General features: G+C 44.7%; 1 protein-coding gene across 1 annotated transcript; it reads right to left on the bottom strand.

Annotated features, from left to right (window-relative positions):
* Positions 1-2489: 2489 nt before the first annotated feature.
* ACBD3 (acyl-CoA binding domain containing 3) lies at positions 2490-20145 on the bottom strand. Its single transcript, XM_015623151.3, has 8 exons — positions 19872-20145; positions 12741-12882; positions 11564-11704; positions 10695-10853; positions 9091-9265; positions 6371-6563; positions 5410-5694; positions 2490-4559 (listed from the first exon to the last, which is right to left on the bottom strand). The coding sequence occupies exons 1-8, from the start codon at positions 20128-20130 to the stop codon at positions 4348-4350; spliced, it is 1566 nt and encodes a 521-aa protein (XP_015478637.1). The 5' UTR covers positions 20131-20145; the 3' UTR covers positions 2490-4347.
* Positions 20146-20332: the final 187 nt, after the last annotated feature.

The following is a 20332-nucleotide window of genomic DNA, read 5'->3' as shown; positions in this document are numbered from 1 at the left end:
TGGCCACCCCAGGTTCATGAGCAGTCACAGCCAGAGGGGCCCTGCCCAGCCTGGGGCAGCAGAGGGTTGTGCTGGGCTCCCCCAGGCTCTGCGGGCAGAGCTGCCCCTCAGTCCCTACGGCAGAGCCTGTTCCCACATGCCCTAAAGGCTGTCCCAGGCATCCCGTGCCCTGGCTTAATGGCTGTGCAGGTATTTCACTAATGGTGGTGGCAGAGGGCCAAGCATTTGTTCTGCTCTCCTGCCCACGGGTCATCCAGAGCACAGGGGGAGAGCCTGTGCTTGAGCATTCCTGGGCAGACAGGGTGCCAGCAGCCCTGGATGTGCTTCCCCCCCAGGACATTCCTGCCACACCAGGGATGCAGCCACAGCAGGAAAGGAGCTGCAAGCAGGCCTGGAGGGGCTGCACAGCAGCTCAGACCTCCCCGAGGAATGGGAGTGGTGAACTGTCCCGGCCAAGGGAATCGGCTTTTTCCACTCAGACCTGCTCCTCCATCAGGGGAGCACAGCCAAGGGCTGAAATTTTGCTGAAATGCCCTGGGAAAAAACATGAATCCTCCTCCCAAGCCTCAGCACAGAGCAGCTGCCAGGTCAGGCGAGAGCACCGACCATCACCCAGCAGTTGCTTCCTTAAAACAAACATGCAAACATACAGCACCAAGGAAAACACTAAACTCCAGAGAAGTGGAGGCTGAAATAAGAAATTACCCCATCAAATCTGACCACCACTGAGTCATGCCCCTGACTGAAACTGACCCCCTGATTAAAAGGAGCAGGTTTCTCACCAGCTTCATGATGAAGATGGCACAAGATGAAAATAACAAGGGCTGGGAGAAGAATTTATTATAGATAATCAGTGCTGCCTCGTTTTCCCTCATTCCTTGCAAGTTTCGTATTTTTAGGATATCAGATGATAACTTTGCAGATACAATATCTATATTGCATGGCCATATCTGTATCTATATCTATACTAGTCCATGCAGTTTGATATATTTCTTTAAGCCAGTCTGATGTTTTATTAACACTTTTGATGTCCAAAGGGCAGGCCTCAGATGAGCAGTATTCGGGGAAAGATTTGGGATGGCATTTCATGCTTTGTTGAATCTTCCAGTACAGGGAAGTTTAGAAGTTTTATTTTTTTAAAGCAATGGACCCAAAAGCACGTAGCTGACACTTGTAACCTGCCCTCTGAACCCAGCCATGGGTGCAAGCTGAGCACACCAGAGCCCAAGGCTGCTGCCACAGAGCACGGGCCCAACCTTAGCACAGCGACTTGCGCATCTCTGCAGCAAATAAAGCAGTGACCCAGCCCTAAAATTTATCCCTTGGACAGCAGACCCCAGACTCTGATGATGCTGCCCACTACAGTTACCTCAGAGGGTGCATCCAGCTGCTCTAAATCACAGCCTCTCAGCTGTGACTGACAAAGCAAAGTAGGAGGCTGAGAGTGCCAAAAGCCAAGGGGTGGGAAGGACAGCAAAGGGGATAGACAAGGACAATTTCACAGAGCAGACAAAGTGGCTTAATTAGCAAGTTGTTTTGAGCACACTGCTTATCCTTCTGGGAGAGCAGAGCCAAGGAAGACCAGGCCTTGCTACCATTTTCTCCCATGAAAATGTCTTGAGGTACCTGCTCTAACAATGGTTTTTCCTTGGGATTATCTAGCTCTTCTCAAAGGACCACTGTATTCAGAAGTGAGCTTTGTCAAGTTGTTGCTGTCATGTCACCTGGAGTCAGTGCCATGACTCTGTTCATTCCACAGTGTTTATAATAATTCTCATGTGGAAGAGAGCTGCCTAAAGTGAGCTATGAGGAGCACAGACACTTAAATGGGGAAAAATGAGACAGGTATAATAGGCTCAACTGGGGTAGGCTTGGTGCTGTAATTACTTTAGTTTTCAATGCACTTTCATGTTTCATGTGAAATTAGCTGGTAGCATACCCAGATATGGTACATTGAACTTCTCAGCATCTTGTAGCACAGCAGTGCTTTGTTCTCTCTGAAGAGAATTCTGTTCCCCAGGTGAACTCTGGGACCAAACTCGTGCACATCCTGGACTCAGCTCCGGCATAAGCTGCTTACCAGCAGCAGCTAAGCAGTAAAAAGTGACTGACAAACTTCAGCATAACTTGCCTTTTTACCTCTAGGTCCTTGCTTTTCTTCTGTTCAGTCTAAACCACGGTCCTGTCTCTTGTCCTCTGGGTGAGGGATTTCAAGACTCTCTTGGAGGAGAGAGTTTACAGCTTTAGTTTCCCACATCCAACCCCTTCTGATACCCACTCAAAACCCAGAGAGACGATGCAGTTGAAGCTGGGCTCTCCCAGTACTGACAGATGGCCCCACCCAGTGAGCCAGTGACATTCCTGGGCAGAGCCTTTGACCACAGTGTGAGCATGGTGCTGAACCTCTGACCATGAGAGAGAAGATGACAAGCTCATCTTAGCTCAAGAGCCATACACAGCAATGCCAAGTTAATAAAAAGCCAACAGCATTACAGATAAATGTATTTTAATTAGGATTAAATACTATCTCAAGGTATCTTGAAATCGCACTTGTACTGTACTATCAACAGCCAGAGGCAATAAAAAAAAAAGTCTGAAAACGTAGAAGTTGTAGCATCCAACACATGACAGTAAGTGCTGCCATTTAAAGCAACAAACACCGCTCCCAAGAACAGATATTCTTAGAGAAAAAAGTTGTAACATTTTTGTATGGACAAAAAAAAAAAAAGTAACTTGAAGACTAGAAGAAATATATTAGTGCCTGCCTTTTTAAAAGATTTTTTTGTTGTTTTTCTTTTTTTCTTACATTAAATACAGTTTTCTTTAAAAGCAAGGTACTTTCTAAATTCATGGTTTATATACTGTATGTACACAAGAGCAGAACATTGTACAGTGTTTTTGGATAAAGCAGCACTAACTAGCTGTAAGCTGGTACGGTGTTGCTGACCCAAAAAGCAAGATGACAAGTTAAGCACTCTAGGAGAAGTATCTCCATGGTTGGGATGAGAAAAGTAAAGTATCATGTATGTACAAACTGACTGTTCAAACAAACCCTGCCAACTCAACATCATTTGCCATGGAACTGCACATGCTGCAGCTGATCAAAGGAAGCCTGACTGCAAGAGCTGGTCTGAGACCCAAAGCAACCATTTCCTTTCAGTAACAAGGTGCATCACCCATGCAGAGAGAACTTGCACAAGTCATTATTGCAACAGTCACCCCTGGGCTCCGGGGGGAGCGGATTCTTACTGCAGCCTCAAGCCAAGGAGACACCTGCACTGTTTCTTCACTACACGAAATACAAAATGCCCCAACCAAACCATCTGAAATTGAGATTAAAGCTACGTTAAGTGTGTGCCTGGCCTTTCTGCCCACAGTTACAAATTAAAGCAGAAAGTTTGCACCCCACTATCACCAGTTCAGACTAAAATGGAGTGGCAGTGATTTCCATCATTAGTGCAACATTAACTCCTATACTCTATCAATCAAAGTGACTGACTGCTCCCCAGACACACAACATGTCTATTCAGGTCTTACAAAACTGGTTTCAAGTTTGTAGCCTTTTTTTTTTTTTTTTGTCACCCCATTAAAAACCCCATTAAACTCAGGAATAGTCTGTGTCCTGTTCAAAGCCAATTGAATCAAAATATGACTTTTATTCTAGGGTTAGCAGTGGGGCAGAGATTAAGGTTCTTCTTGTTACACATACTTTTAAACATCATTCAGCTTATGCCTTCAGAAGAGGTTATTTGCTGTACTTTCAGGAAGTTGTTCATCCTTGTCTTACACACTACACTGGTTCAAGGAACTGAATGTTTTTTCTTTGATGAGGACAGAAGTGAGACAACTTGTTTCTAAACTGCATAAACTTAAAAGTTTCAAGTTTTAATGGTGTAAAAAAACTGACATTCAATTACAGTTAAGATAAACTTGCTACACAGCAAACTGCATCCAAATCTACCAGTTACTGATGGGACCTTTAAATTAACCATCAACAATTTATTCAAGGCATCCAGACCTGGAAACATCAGATCACCCAGCCAGTGAGCCAGCAACTCCCTCCCCCTTTTCATGAGGCTTTAAGAACTGCAATTGATGTGACCTCAGCACTGGAGACAACGACTCCAATCCCCAAAAAGGTTAGGGAGATCCTGTGTAAAGCCCAATGCAATATGCATTAGTGTCACGGAGCAGGAAGATCCCAGTGTCTACTTGTTAAAAGTTCACACAAACCATACAGATACAGACAGGATGAAACACAGACTCAAGAGGATCCATTATGCTTGAAGAAAATTCCAAATAAAATGACATCTTCTGCACAGCCCAGCCCCAGAAACAGCCACACCTTTATCTAGTATAATAAACTCTGTAGTAAACTGTTTTTGACCTCCATAGAGAGTAAGAGTTGTCAAATTTAAGAAGATAAACTCCTCTCCCTGGGTACTGGTGGCTGCCAGCATACACTTCTTCGTGACAGTCTCGTCTGTACACAGGCACTATTTCATCTAGCTGAGGCTTGTTGGCATTCTTTTTGGCTTTTTCTTCACTGCTAGTATTTTCTGCAAGAGAAAAAAAAAAAGGGTGTCAGTGAACATGGGTGGATGCTTTATAAGAGAAAGTCAGACTAATCTCCAGGGGACAAGGCCCTCTTTGTTAGTTTAGGAATGAGGAGTCACAGGGATTCATACCAAGTCTGGGGCTGAAGCACTCAGAAACAGGAGGAACAGCAAGCATGCTCACTTTATCATGACTTTTACAGTTTGATATTGAAACTCACCACAGCCATCTCCCCAGCACAGCCAGGTCAGTTTGTGGAGATGCCAAGCTCTAGTTTTCAGTAAGAAAATCACCCACCACTGGCACCACTGATGTGACATACTGACTAGCACAGACTACATGGTAGTGAAAGGACCCAGAAAGCCACTGCTTCCTGGGTCAGAGCAGCTCCTTCCAAGCAAATCACATGCTCATTTCAAAACATTTTTGTGATGGTATGCTTGACTCCTCCACAGGCAAAGGCTGTGACCTGTGTCTCAGCCACCATCAGGACTTGTTCTCTGAAGCGGTTTTGCTGCAGCCTCTAGGAAACTTCCTCCCTAGAAACACCTCTTGAACAGCAGGACAGGATTCTTCCTAAAGTTTCAGAGTAGAGATGCACTGCACTCTGTTACAGCATGGGTTTCAGTTTAGTTTACTGAATAGCTGACTTGGGAAAAGGATTTCCCCAGCATTAACCTGTCTGTGATCCAAGGAGGGGACTGAAGTTACTTTCAGAACTGCAGTTTCTATTCAAAACTGAAAGCATGACTCCAGCCAGATGGAAGCCAGGGAAAGCAGGAGATTACACAAGACCATCAGTGGGGGTTTCCCTCTGCAAACTCTGCAGTTTACATACATAAGCGTGCTTACCTTCCTCTTCTTCCTCATCATCACTGGACTCGCTGACATGCACACTGACTGCAGTATTAGGGGAGTCTGTCCATTCAAAATACACCCCAAAACCAATGTCATAATTGTCTGTAGCAAACTCCCAAAAGAGGTAAGACCCCTCTTCATGAGTTGGTACTCTGACTGTAACCACTTCTCCTCGGCCCACTGTGATCACAGAGTCTGCATCCTGACGGATTTTTTCCTTGAAGTCTTTTATCTGGGGTCGTGTCCACATGGATGGGGCAGCGATCACTGGGACAGAATCTGGAGAGAGGGGAGGAAATACCCCAGTTAGGCTTTGTTTCAGTTATCTATGCTGCATACTTAAGTGGGCTTTGAAGCACTTGAGGGCCCCAAGCATCATAGTTGCTACCAATATTTTTTTTTTTAACTGAAGAAGCAAGTTTCATCTCTGAAAAGAAATATGAACCAGTGCAAATTTAGTTATAAGACTACTAAATGCTACCAGTTCACCCATCCACCACATTTAGACCAACACTGCTTATGCTGAAAAGCCTCAGAAGGCAAATGTACTGCTACAGGTGAAAGGTTTATATTGCACAGAACCCTTCAATGGAAGGGTCTTTAAACAGCTCTGACCCAGTTCAAATAAAACTGAACACATTTCTGCCCAGAACAGCTTTGTGCTAGAACTTTTACGCTCCTTTCCGTCAAGTTTAAAGTGACAGGAGGTTCTGGATCCCATCAGCTTTGCTGAAATGCTTTTGCTGCTTCCTCTTTCACCCCCCGCTTCTGAAGCTGAGCTTTGCCTATGCAGTATTATCCTCCCATTAGAGACAGCAGTCCCAGGAATCAAACCTAGCTTTTCCATAGGCAAATGAAGCCAAACAAAGAACCACAGTAACCCTACTTAGGACACCTGAATCCTAAGAAAAGCTTTTGCTATTTATTTTTAATTAAGAAATTCAGCTAGTCCCACCTTTTGGTCCATTCTCCAGTGCTTCTTCCAAAACCTCTGGATCCAACTCTTTTTCAGGGCTGTCTGCATGTGCACTGGCCTGCCCATTAATGGATGGGGTGTCCCCTGGGGCAGGGGGGTTCACCTTCGATGCAGTAGTTAGGGGTGTCCCTGTCGCTGCCACCACTGCATCCTGCTGCTTCTGTAAGGCTGCCTAAAACAACAGGAATTGACTAAGTCAAGTACAACCAAACCCTCACAAGATGCCAGTTTTACACTTTCCAACAGAAAGGTATAAAGACAATTTAAATAAAAAACCTCCCCCTTCACCCTACAAGGGGGGCTTGACCCAAAAGACCAGAAGCAGCACACAATAACCAGTTACATCTACTCAGCCCCTAGGGATGTGAAGTCACTTGGTTCCAGGCTGGTGGATACAAACAAACAAACAAACAAAAAAAATCAACTTCCAATTTTCAAATTAATTATGGTACACACAAACTCTTGTGCTTCACTATGGAAGAAATGTTATAGGAATGAAAAACTATCAAAGTTAGAAGTGTGGCTTGTTTGCTGGGGTTGTTTTTTTTTGCTGGCTTGGAAGGGCTCCATCCAGCCTGAGCGCATCCAGGTCTAAAAAGAGCTGAGTATTGAAGGTCTATTAGCTACTTGCCAATTTATGAGTTAAACAGAGAACTCTTAAGCAACCTCCCTGTCCCTCATTATCAGTCCAGAGAAGCAACACAGGCTTTTTTGTTGGGACAGGGAAAAGATGTAAGTGACAGTGCCACTTTAAAGGATAACCTAATAATCACAAGATTTTGATGAGCAAATGGAATATAAGTATCCTGCAGGAATATGAAGACAAAATAGAAAAGCATCAGTTAAGATTTCAAATTTAAGCAATTGCACAGTTGCTGTCCAGATTTCACTACTACAGCAGTTTTGTGCACTGAGAGAAGGGTGGTGTGAACTTTCCTACTAAACTATTGCACACAGCCTTTCCAAGATTAATTGCACCAGAAGCTGACCAGCAGCTTCTGCAGACCAGCAGAACAGCACTTTCTAAGTGCACTAACAGACCCCGCTGCAGCTGACTCACAGGCATCCAAGTAAAGCATTCCTCAGAACTGTTACAGAAGCTACATGAGGGAAGTCCAAAGAGTAATTATAACAGGGCAGAAAGTCTCCTTCCTGCACCACTTTAGCTCCACACAGCCATGCTTTGACTTAGAAGGGAGCTATAAAGACCATCTAGCTCCACACTCCTGCTATGGGAACAGACACCTTCCACTAGACCAGGCTGCTCAAAACTCCATCAAACCTGTCCATGAACACTTCTTGGGATGAGGCTTCCACAGATTCTCTGGGCAATCTGTGCTAGTGTCTGACCGCCCTCTCTGTAAAAAAAGAGTCTCCCTTATGTTCAACCCAGACCTGCACTCTCACTGATGAAAACCTTTGCCCCTTGTACTGTCACTACAGGCCCTGGTAAAAAGGTCTATCTTTGTGTTTTTTATAAATACCCTTTAGGTACTGAAAGGCTGCAGCGAGGTTTCCCCAGAGCCTTCTCTTCTCCAGGCTGCACAGCCCCAGCTCTCTCAGCCTGTCTCCATAGCAGAGGTGCTTCAGCCCTCTGAGCATCTTTATGGCCTCTGGACTCGCTCCAACAGGTTCACATCTTTCTTATGCTGGGGACTCAGAGCTGGATGCAGCACTGCAGGTGGGGTGTCATGAGAGCAGAGCAGAGGGGGACAGTCACTTCTCTCCCTCAATCTTCTGGCCACACTTTTTTCCTGCATCCCAGGATACAACTGACTTCCTGAGCTGCAGAAGTGCATTACCAGCTCTTACCCAATGTTTCTCTCACCAGAGAGAAACAGCTCTGCAGGACAGCTCTCAACCCTTTCACCCCCCAAGACTGTTTTGATACTGGGGAGCACCCTGACTTGACCCACTGCAGGGGCCTTGTTGAACTTCTCGATGTTCACATGGCTCCCTTCCTTGGACATTGCTTTACTGAGGGCATCAGCCACCACAAAATACAAATGACTTAACAGGAAATTAGTTAATGAACTTTAGGTCTTTAGGTCAAGAACAGACCTCAGGCTGGCAGCTACAGTGTGTCCTCCTACCTAAATCATGAGCAGCTTATTGCAGGCAAGCAACTTCAGCAGGTATTAGTACCTGATGAAGTCAGGCAATAGGTGCAAAAGGAGAGAGAAGTCAGCAGTGCTCAGGCTGGCAAGAAGAAGCAACCTCCAACCCAGCAGCGATGCTACAGTGCTGCATATGCATGCTCAGCTAGAAACACAGGGCTGACCACAGCCTGCTGCTTAGCACAGATCTCCAGGAGAGTCACCTAAAGAGGTCTGTTCATGCTCAGATACACTGGTATGCCATTAAATTACACACACACCACCAATGCTGCAGCAGAGCGGTTCACATTTCGTCTCCAATAATAATAATATTGAACCAAGTCATTAGTAAAAATTGCTTAGTGTTTTCTTAATTAACAGCTGCTTCAGAAGACTACTCTGAAAGATGAAATAAATAAAGGGGCTTTGGTGTTTGAATTTCAAGCAGCATTAGTCACTAGCATGGTAGCTCTCCCTGCAGCAATTATCTTTTCAAGGAGAGAACAGCAGACGAGTTAATGCGTCCCAGTGACAGCCTGGGACACGAAGCCAACGTTCTTCAGTGACAGCCTGGGACACAAAGCCCAGGATTCCCAGCCATACCTGCTGCTGTGCAAGCTGGACCTGGTAGAGCTGCTGCATGTACTGCTGGTAGTGCTGCTCCTGGAGCTGCCGGATGAGGATCTGCTGCTGCTCGTAGTTGCCGGGATACTGCTGGGCCGCGTACTGCTGGAACTGCACGGCCGTCTGCGAGTTCAGCGCTGCCATGATCTGCTGCCTGCCACGGGGAGCACAGCACGGCCTTACCAACAGCTCAGGGCACTGGGCAATCCCTGCATTTAACTGGCTTTGAGGCCACTGAAATCACTTCATTCCATTCTGCAAAGCCCAATTAAAATAAATCTATGTAACGGACCGGAACCCAGAACTAACGCGGATGTGAGTTTTGCCTAAAAATACGCTGAGAACATAAAGAAGGGAGCAACACTTTCTACCCAGTGTTTGAAAGCATCAAATGTTAAAACAACAAGAGCTCTTACATAACTCTTAATCTGTAGTCTGATAAAGAGGTAGTGCTACACAAAACCCACATGACTAAACTTCTCAAACAAGCTAAGGAAAAAACCCACATACGCTTTTTCCAGAAACCATCCTTCCAGCAGATCCTCTATAAACATTGGTAGGAACAAACCTGCTCTGGCACAGAACACCAATGCTTTTTAGTGAATCTAAGAAAAACACACCACGTAACTATCTTAGTTTTCCTGGTCTGTATGCAAACAAATATGAAAAACATGACTGACGGGGGCCTAATTCAGGAATGACAACAACAACAAAATGCTGCCAGATGGGGCATCTGCATCTCCAGTAAACTCAACTGCTGAAACTTCAGGGGGAACACATGGGTTACATATGCACAGGCTGTTTTTCTCCTCTCTCCAAAGAACTAACAGAAATTCTATGGCTTAATGACAAGATAGATCCAGGACCTGTCTCACGTTACATCCATCAGTGACCATCTATCAATGTTTCAGAGGAAGGAAGAAGTATCACACAATTGCAAGAAAAATTCTTTCCTTCTCACTCTTCTTCTATCCCCAAAAATCACATTCTAAAGCACCATTTTACACTGGTCTAATATCCCAAAGAGGAAGATTTAGTGCTTCTCAGCAAACTATGACCAGTTTGGATACACTTGGTATCCACATTCCTTTTCTGTCTAAACTCTTATCTCTGTAACCTGCTATGACCACTTAATACACAACTCCCATTCATGTGAAAAACCCCCTGAACTTCAAGGCATACCACACTTCTTGTTACTTAGCACTGTGCAACCCTTTTTATTGGATACATAAATTTATGTCTGTCTCTTACACTCCTCTGGCTCTTACCATGTTAAACAAGCAGCAAAACTTGTGGTTTAATTATTTGCTCCCTTCTCAAAACCACTACATAGCAAGGACAGGATCTACTTCAGAGACACCCCCTGAAAAGACATTTTTATGGTGGAAAATAGTTGCTGACTGATGTGGAACAGCTTTACTATTCTCTTAAATATTACATGTGCAAAGCCAGATCTGTGTTTTCAGCATCTGGATGTGATGGGAACAATGAAACATAATTAGAACTGTATATTCCAAATATACAATTGTCTCAAATGCAAGGCAGTTATTTTCTTTTAAGGGCTGCTTGTTTCTGCTACTCACTTCTGTTGTTCCATCCGAAGTTGCTCCTCCTCTATTCTCCTCCTCTCCTCTTCTTCCCTTCTCAGTCTTTCCTCTTCTTCTCGCCTACGTTTTTCTTCTTCCTTTTGTAACCGCTCCCGCTCCTCCTCTTCACGCCGCCTTCGCTCTTCCTCTTCTCTTCTGCAACATCCACTCAATAAGCCATTACAGCATTCCTAAAATCCTAGGATGAGTTATTCTCAACATGCAGTAACCTGCCTTTTGCCCACCCAGTGAGGGGTTTTGTGACTGGTGTCATCTCCTCACACTTAAATTGGCCTGGAGAAGTGTCTTACTGGACACATGAAAAATCCACATTACTGCAGAGTTTGATGGCACTCAGCAGCATGACACGGGTAAATTCTGTGTTACAATTTGATATTCATGCTAACCTGTTACTATGCTACCTGTATAGCAAAAAAAATTGCCTGGAAGCTTTAAACACATCTTTCAAGTTTTCACACATATTCAATAATGATGTGGATACTATGGCTTAATAATCACACCTGGAAGCAATAATAGGACAGCCTCTGTCAAGCTGCTAACCCATATTAGTTTAAAACTGAATTTAATATTCTCTGTATATTTAGTCCACAGACATATCGGGACAGACATTTTGTGAATCATTTCTTCTTAAGCAGATGACAGTATCAGCAAAATTTTTAAAACTCCTAAACAACCACCCATTACTGGCAAAGTAAAAAGGCTTAAAGAGATCAAATGGTACCACAGCCATCTACACCTCAAGTATTTCCCTTTGCAAGACAACTCCAACCAAAGCTAGCTGTGATACTGTCCACAGGCCAAGAGTTACACTCATAGATGCCAAGACCAAAGCACCCAAATGTTACCTTTTCTTTTCTTGCTCTTCTTTCTCTATCTTGTGAGAAGTGACATACGTTGAGAACAAGTGGCAGCACCTATGTAGGAGCTTGACAAATTCTGTCATAGCTTTTTGCTTTGACATGTTTCCAAGGGCAGCCCATTCCTTCCTGAGAGAGAGAATTCAGCTGAAATAACAGACTCAACTCTTTTCAAGCCAGTAGTGAGCACTGACAATCCAGCAAAGAAAAAAAGTTGGAAGACCAGGAAGCAAACATTATCATTTGCAGTTTTAGAGAACCAACAACTTCGTCCCAAAGACAATGTTCTCTTCTGCCTGCACAATGTTCTCTTTTCTTCTGTCTTTCAAATAGACATAAATCAGCTCTTAAGTGAAATTTCATATACCACATCAACCCTACTTTGAATTCTGAACTATGTCCAAAAACTTCCCAGCTACAAGTGAACCTGAAGTATTTTTTAACCTCCTTCCACTCTAGTTTGTGGAAAAAAAAAAGTATACATTCTCCTGAATGAACAAACATGGCAGCAACTATTGATTACAGCACTTGAGTTAGTTGAAAGAAAGAGCCTTGTTCTTCCTAAGAAAAGCTGCATCCTTTTGTGCAAAAGCAGTGCACTGGATCCACCTCAGAGAAGCCAATGATGTGTTACACACTGCCTTCACTCTAGAACACTAAAAAGAGCAACAAGGAACATGAGAAGTGCAGCCTGAGCTGCAAGCAACACAAGAGACATACCTGAGACTTCCCAGGTCTCATAAAAGATTTACTCAGAGTTTGAATGCATCAGGTTTTAATTTTCTGACTTCAGAAATTATCTTTGGTGTTAGGACAAGCTGTGGTGAATGCTTCTACCAATGGCAAAAGGCTTGGCCTGCTGTAACCACGGTGTGAAGTTCGGATGAAACATGGCCCTGCACATTAATGCATCTTAAACTGCGACGAGAAACTGGACTGGCAGCAGAGCAGCTTCTAGTGGGTTTGGAAAAAATAACAACCCAATAATCTTCTATTAGTTCCTGTATTGAACTGTGACTCACACTTCTAATACGTATTTGAAGAGGCCACTTTCCACTACCACAGACACTTGAGATAACACGAATACTTGAAAAAGAAATTGGATGATGTTATCTTCTCACTGGAAAAGCAGAGTTAAGATCAACAAAAGCACCAGCCCTTTTACCTTCTATCATTCCCCAGCACATCAAAGAATCCAACTTCAGGGCAAGTGTCAGGGTTATAGGGTCCCAGCAGAACCTGCTTGTGCAGTGCCACAAGTTTGAGCTTTTCTTCATATGTTGGATGAAAGGCTTTGCCATCTTTTTCTGTAGGGAAAAAAAATTAAAGAAATTTTCACTGTTGTGATTAATTAAGCAAAAAATATGAATGACGATGTTGCATAACCATACCATGGTTAAAAAAGAGAGAAAATAATAAAAAAAAGGGAGAAAAAGTCAAGTCACAAAAGGTTAGACAAATTAAGTCAGTTCTACTTAAATAAAATATAGATCTGTCCAGAAGAAATACATCTACTTCAGCTAATGAAGACTTCAGTGTGGAGTGCCTTGCATCCCACTATCTACAGCCAGTCTTAGTGAGTCAGTTATCACATAAATATTTACATTAATTTGTTGAACGTCACACCATATGGATCTGTATTTCCAAAATATTTAAAAACCTAAACTGAATTCAAATGTGTCTGCCAAGTCTACTCTAGTGTGCACAGGAAGGATTTTCCACAAAGACGTGATGTTAACTTTATAAACTGCTCTCCTTTCATGCTTTTCACATTGATGAAAGCAGAACAACCAAGGTTGAAGGCAAGGAGAACTGCGGAGAGGAAAAATTAAGAGTCAAGGAGAGTTTTCCTTGAGGGAATACAATTGCTGCCCCTGGCCAAGGCAGCTGGAATAGCCCCTCACAATGAAAAGCCTTGCAGCTGACTCCATCAGCACAAACACATACAGTGAACTCTGACAAAAAGAAGGCAACATGAGCCTGAACATGTTCCAGTGGCTCCACAGGAACATCTTCTGAAACATGTCCAGTTAGATCCCACCATGCTTTTATTGGTAAGAAGATACTTGCATTGATTTAAAATGATATATGAATTAATCAGCTAGGACTTACCTCAACACATTTAAATTGTCACAAAACAAATCAAAGAAACAGGCATTGCTCTGTGTGACTACACTGCTCATTAAGAAAAATACATTTTTCTTGAACAGGAAAACAAATAAACAAGCACCATCTCCTTTTGGAAGAGCTGAAATGAGGAAGCTACTCCCAGAGGTAAAAGATAGTCACTTCCCATGACTGCACTACTATCAACATAACTGGGAGCTGAAGACAAAGCTGCCAGTCATTCCCAGTTCTCCTTCGGAGCAAGTTGTTTACAGCCCCAAACTGAACAGTCCACACCTAAATTTCAGGCTGACACATCCTGAAAAATTGCTTGGCTGACACTTATGAACGGTTATTAACAGGAAAAGAAGTGAATCTTAAAACGAGAGGGGAAGGAAAATACCCCTACTGCAGCTTACTGAGAAACTTATAGCACAGACTCCTGGAAATCAGAAACAATCCCAGCAGGAAAGTGCTTGCAGGTCGCAGCAAGACTCTTATTTTTGACAGAGAAAGTTCACTACATTGCTGGACTTACTCAGCTGAAACATCACAAGGAACCGCTACATGCATGTGATTTGTTTTAAAGCCACAATCAAATGATTAGGAAGGCAAATATTTAATTACTTATCATCCATTCTTAGAAGTCCACATCACTCTTGCAGAATTTCAAGTATTTGCTCTTGTCCCAGTGTCACACAACCTTTACAGCAAATACAGCTGCCAGCTTCAAAAACAGAAGCCTTTCTCCACAGAAATATCTACTTCCAAAAATATCTGGCGGGGTAGAAAACCGGGAGGATGTAAAAACTGAACCAGTGTATACAATGAAAGGAGGCAGCTGACACAAACTAAAGTATAGGAAATGCCACTTAAGCATTTTTATGGGATTTTATTTTGTTTGTTTGCTTGAAGTTGGTGGGGTTTTTTTGTTTTTTATGCTGTTTTGTTTTATAAACTGAGACTGATTGAGCACTGGAACAGGTTGCCCTGAGAAGGTTTTAAGTCTCTATGACTGAAAATGTTCAAAACCCAGAGACAGTGCCATGAAGCCTGAACTGAAAACGAGGGCTAAACCTGACAATGCCCAGCAGTCCCTTCCCACCCCAAGTTTGTGATCCTTAAGGCATGCAAATAACCCCATCCTGGTAAGCTTTCAACTCCTGCTTTCAGGCCTTCCGAAGAGCCCTTTGGCTTTTCCTCAACTCTTCACACTTTATACTCAACTCAGAATTTACTTATTAGCTAACAAGCACTTCCATTAGCCTCAATAAACAGCATGTACTTTGCAATACTACTTCATATCCTGGGGCATCGTGCTGCAAAGCAAGTCAATTGACAAAGGTACCGCACTGAACTTTTTACAGGCTTCTGAGCAAAGTATGATTCTCTAGGGGGTCCCTATAGCACTGTTTAGTTTTCACAACCTGTCTACCTACATCTGTCTGACAAAGCACACAGCTATTTGCTGTACTAAAACTGCAATCGAAGCCAGATAACATCATCTGTATTTTGAACTCACTCCTGAAGAGAGTTAAAGTGAAAAAAACCTTAATTTCCCATGCAATTGTGCACAGCACATCTGCATTTCCACAGAACCGGAGAAGGCAGACCTCATGCCCTAATTACTGAGAAAAGCCAAAATCTGCATTTACAAAGAATGGTGACCCAAGAGAAGAACAACAAACAAGCTAAATAAAAGAGGGGGAAAGACAGAGGAGAAAAATACAAGACAAGCTTTCAGTGACTTGCAGATAATGTAGTTTAGAAGCAAATTATCGGAAAAACACTTGCAGCCAGTCAGACAGTGAAGGTAAGTTTCATACTAACTATTTTGCAGCTGAACTCTACAGCATAAACCACACTGTATAATCACCCCAAAGATCAGGAATTGTTGGTGTTTAACTGAACCAGAGGACCCGAATTCATCTGCAGAGTCAAATATGCCAAAAAGAGCATTAGTGTGTCTAGACAAGTGGAAGTGCCAAATGTATCCAAGCATCCGTGAACGCACCATTTGAGCAGGCATTACCCACACACCTCGTACAGCTGTCGGGAAGTGGAAGCACATCAAAGAGCTCCAGGGAACACACTGAAAAATCCAAAGCATGTGCACAGCAGTAATACAGCAACTGTACAACCTTCCCTACACCGCTGGTATCCCTGACCCAACAAGTCCAGGAAGATGCTCAGTTTTCAACCACAACAGAAAGATGAAGCTGTTACTAGTAATGTGAAGGACTTATGTCACTGTGTGGCACTGTATCATTGACATGAATTGATAAAGGCCAAATTTAGACACAAAGGAGTTAAAGAAATATGCCTAAGAGATTGCAGTTGTGCAAGATACTGTTACTCCTCTGTAAGTTCAGATTTTTCCCCCTTAGAAACACAGCACACCATGCTGCACCTTCCACTCCAGCTTCACCTAGTGCACCTACTGTAAACACCTAATTCCACTGGGATAGCGTTCAGTTGAGCCATCTAGAAGCAGCTAGAAAACAATTTGTGAAGAATGATTTTTCACCTCATCGCTTTTAAAAGAAGTCACATATGTTAATTCTATTCATTTGCAACATTTTCATGAGTAAGACCAAAACTGAGAAGAGTGAGGACTGAAATGCTGCCTGCAGAGCCCAGTTCACTCTTACACTCCTAATCCTCCTCTCCTGAAAGTGTGTCCTGCATCAACAGAAGAATTACTGACAGGCCCTTCCAATTAAATATGATCAAAGCACAACTTCACAAATGTAGATACATTATAGGGGTTTTCATATTCTTGACAAGAGCCTACTTAAGTTACGGATTACAATCATACCATCAAATTAGTGCTCAAAAAAAGAGGTCAAACAATTAATTGAGAATGAAGTTCTGCTGAGGTTGAAGATGCATTCTTGTTAGGATAAGAGGAAATAACTTAGGGCAGTCAAAGAAAATTAGAGTACTTAACATTCCAGGAGAGCTTTTAGATACCAAAATGATATGGTTGGTGTACTGTCTGCTCAGATGTGCTGCACTGCAAATCACTTTAGACGGTGCATGAACACTTCAGGGACTGTCATATATTGAAGGTTGGGTGCAATGGTATTTCAATGACAGGATGTGGAAAACAACAAAGCCAGGCTGATTCTGGGAGAGATTTGCTGGCAGAGGTATGCAAGCCACCCTCTCCTGCTTCATGACAGAACTCAAAAAGGTTATCTTCACTGGCATAGCTCTTACCAGCTCAGCAAGCAGAATAAGCCATTAGAAACACTTCTACTGTGCTAGATGCCCCAGGGCTCACAATTACAGGCATACAATGATTGTAACATGACTGTTCTGCACTGTACACTGGATCCAGCACAGTGGAGCAGCTTCTTGATGGCAGCCAAAATGCTGCTTGACAGAGCAGGAAGGGAAAGAGTGCGTAAGGGAAAGAAGGCTCTTGTTTCCCACAGAAAAATGGACTGGAACACTGTTACCATCTATTTTCTATGCCTCTGTTATTCTGAAAAGCTCTTCATAAGCCATGACGAATGTTAAACAAAAAAAAAAGAAAAAAGATAGTGCCCATCTCCTGCACAGCCTAAGGCCTGACAGTTGAAGCTACCCAGGGTCAAGCATTTTAGATCTGCTTTAGATTTGTTTTTATCAGAGACAGAATAAAGTAGCTTTTGAGTCTCTTTGTTATCCTAGCCTAGTTTCCGTTATGTTTTTCACACTGTTTATACACGCTCTCACCCGGTATTGTCTCTGAGCAATTCTGTTACCTGCAATATGCCACCACTGACAAGTGTTAGAAGTCATTGTAATAAGCAAACTCAAAGTATTTTGATCGGATTCAACTTCTCTTGGACAAAAGTACACCAAGAGTTACAGACCACTGGGGCTGCACAATGAAGCAGAAAAAAAGCTGCTTAACTATCAGCAGTTTTCAGAAGAATGGTTAGAAATGAGGTCTCAGCACTGACCTATTAACTTGGGCCACCCTTCAGACATATGTGTTGCCTCTTGAGAAGGAATCCCTATTTGCTCCTTGGCATGCACAGGGCTGCTAACCAAGCGTGCCCACTCCCACAGTTGTTCTGACAGCATGAAAATAATTTGGAAACAAGACCACTTATTTTTGGAGCTGTGCAGATATAGAACAAGCTGGCAGAATCAGTAACCCAAGTATTACAAGCTCCTGTAGCTCCCCATCAGATCTATAAATAAAAATCTTCGTGTTATGTCACTTTTAGGAAAAAATCTACAGATGAAATGATGGGCGATGACTTTGTGCGAGTTATTCCAGCTACAAGGATAGAGAAACAAGGTTTTCACTGGAAAGACTGACAACACAACTGAATGGGGAAAATTATCATCTTATGAGCACAATCATGAGTTACAAGAAATTACAGAAGGCTAAAAAAGGAGCGGGAGTAAGCTGAAACATGCTGATATTAAGTTTTAATTTAAAAAACAGCAAAAGAAAAAACATTGCTAAGACAGCACAAGGCAAGGAACTGGAACCTACACACAAGTAACACCTCACCATCAGTAACACTTCACCATCAGAGAGCAGATAAAGCCAGAACATAAATTCTTTTAAAACGTGATATAACAGATACAGGTTATTGCTACATAGCAGCAATATAGATAAAGTCATTCACAGCATGTAACTTTTGCTCTGCAAACACAAGTTCACACTGTAAACTCACTGTACACTGTAAAAACAGGTTCCTGTAGAATATTCAACCCAAGATAGAAGACGACCACGGTTGACCAACAGATGGAATTTGCTACTGCAGAGACATTTCTTCCTGCACCATTAAACACAACCAGGACTCTTAAGCAACTTATTTTACAGAAAGAATAGAGACATTAAGTACAATGCTTCCACAACCTGATAACCTCTGATACAGGAGGGAAAAAAAAAATAAGATCTTATGATCTCTTATGCTTTTTTACAGTTTAAAAGAATAACACCTCTGTATATTAGCATGCTAACAAAATAACTACTTTGTGGAAAGGCATCAGAACAGAGTAAAAAAACCAGGGCTTAAGAAAACTGCTTAGAGGATTCCATGCTCCTAACAACTACCGGGTGCAGGTCAGCCAATGTGAGGAAAGACAACTTTGTCCTTCCAGCAGTGTTTCCACCTGACAGCAGGGCTTGCCCTTATACGAGGCAGCCTCCCTGGGAGGTCATCTAACAACTGATTGCCCCAAGACTGACCTTTCCAAGTGCAGAGCTTGTCTTCCCTAGTGCAGGCAAGAGGCTGGACTCTCTGCTTCACCTGAAGCAGTGTCTGTCTGAAAGCCACAGGGGTGACACACTGCTGAAATGTGCTCTATGTAGTGAGCACAGCTCTTCCCTCAAATCCCTCCCCCTTTGGAGGAAATCAAGTGTGGCAAGACACATCCACCTTCCCACAGAAGCAAATCTGGCTACAGGGGATCCCAGCAAAAAAACTCCAGCTCTACATCCCAGGTATTTCACAGCTACCTGCTGGGGCCATTGCAGCACACAGAATCATAGATCAATTAGGCTGGAAAAGACTTCTGAGACCATCGAACCCAACTTACGACCGAACACCACCGTGTCAACAAGACCATGACACTGAGTGCCACGTCCAGTCTTTCCTTACACACCTCCAGGGACGATGATTCCACCACCTCCCTGGGCAGCCCATGCCAATCACTCTTCTTGTACAGAAATTCCTCGTAATGTCCAACCTAAACTTCCCCTGGCACAGCTCAAGACCGTGTCCTTTCGTCCTGAAGCAGCCAAGCCAGCCCTGGAGCTGGCACCTCCCGCCAGGATCCGGGCTGTCAGCAGGAGCGGCACCGCTCACGGCGAGCGCTCCTCGCCCACGTCTGCGAGCTTTCCCTTCCCGTGCCACCGGCATGAAGCTCTGTCGCTCCGACCGTAGGCCGGGTGCTGCCACCCCCGGCAGTGCCACACCGCGGCCCGGGGCAGCCGCCGCTCCCGCCCCGGCTCACGTCCGGCACCAGGAAAGGCGCATCCCCGCGGGCCGCCGGGACACGCTGCTCGCCCCGGCATACCGAGCCCTCGGGGCCGCCCCCCGCGGCTCTCGGGGGACCCGGGGCTCCGCCGGAGCCCCACAGCCCAGCCCGGCGGGCGATGCCGCCCGGGGCTCCCCGGTGCCGGTGGCTGCCCCGTTCCGGGGCGGGTAGTGCGGGCCGGGCCGGCGGCCAGGCTCACCTTTGAAGAAGCGCAGAGCCAGCCCGTAGAGCTCCTCCAGCGCGAAGCCCCAGCGCCGCTCCAGGCTCAGCGCCGCCTCCTCCGCTGCCTCGCCGCCGGCCTCCGGCGCTCCCGGGGAGCCGGGGCCCGCTCGGCCCCGCCCCGCCGCCGGCTCGCCCTGCGCCGGCCGCGCTTCGCAGGGCGGCACCTCGGCGTTGGGGCTCAGCGTCAGCCCGTCCACCGAGACCTCGAGCCGGTCCGAGCTCAGCACCGCCGCCATCCTCCGCCGCCTCCCACCCACCCTCCGCCTCCTGCTCCGCTGCGGCGGCCACGTCCCGACTTCCCGTCCCCTCCGACCCGGATCTTCCGGGCCCGCCCGCGGCCCCGCCCCGCCCCGCCCCGCCCCGCCCCGCTGCTGCCGGGCCGCGGGAGGCACCGGGGCACGGGGCTAGAGGCCGGCTGGTCCCTGTCCTCAGCGGCAG

The sequence above is a fragment of the Parus major genome, chromosome 3 (assembly GCF_001522545.3).
Source record: "Parus major isolate Abel chromosome 3, Parus_major1.1, whole genome shotgun sequence".
NCBI lineage: Eukaryota > Metazoa > Chordata > Aves > Passeriformes > Paridae > Parus > Parus major.
The sequence above is the reverse complement of the archived record's forward strand: the minus strand, read 5'-3'. Positions and strand labels throughout refer to the sequence as shown.

Coding starts and splice junctions, on each gene's coding strand:
- ACBD3 (XM_015623151.3), bottom strand. CDS start 20,130: ATGGCGGCGGTGCTGAGCTCGGACCGGCTCGAGGTCTCGGTGGACGGG. Junction 12,883..19,871: donor GGCTCTGCGCTTCTTCAAAG/GTGAGCCTGGCC, acceptor TTTTCCCTACAG/AAAAAGATGGCAAAGCCTTT. Junction 9,266..10,694: donor CTTCGGATGGAACAACAGAA/GTGAGTAGCAGA, acceptor TCCCCGTGGCAG/GCAGCAGATCATGGCAGCGC.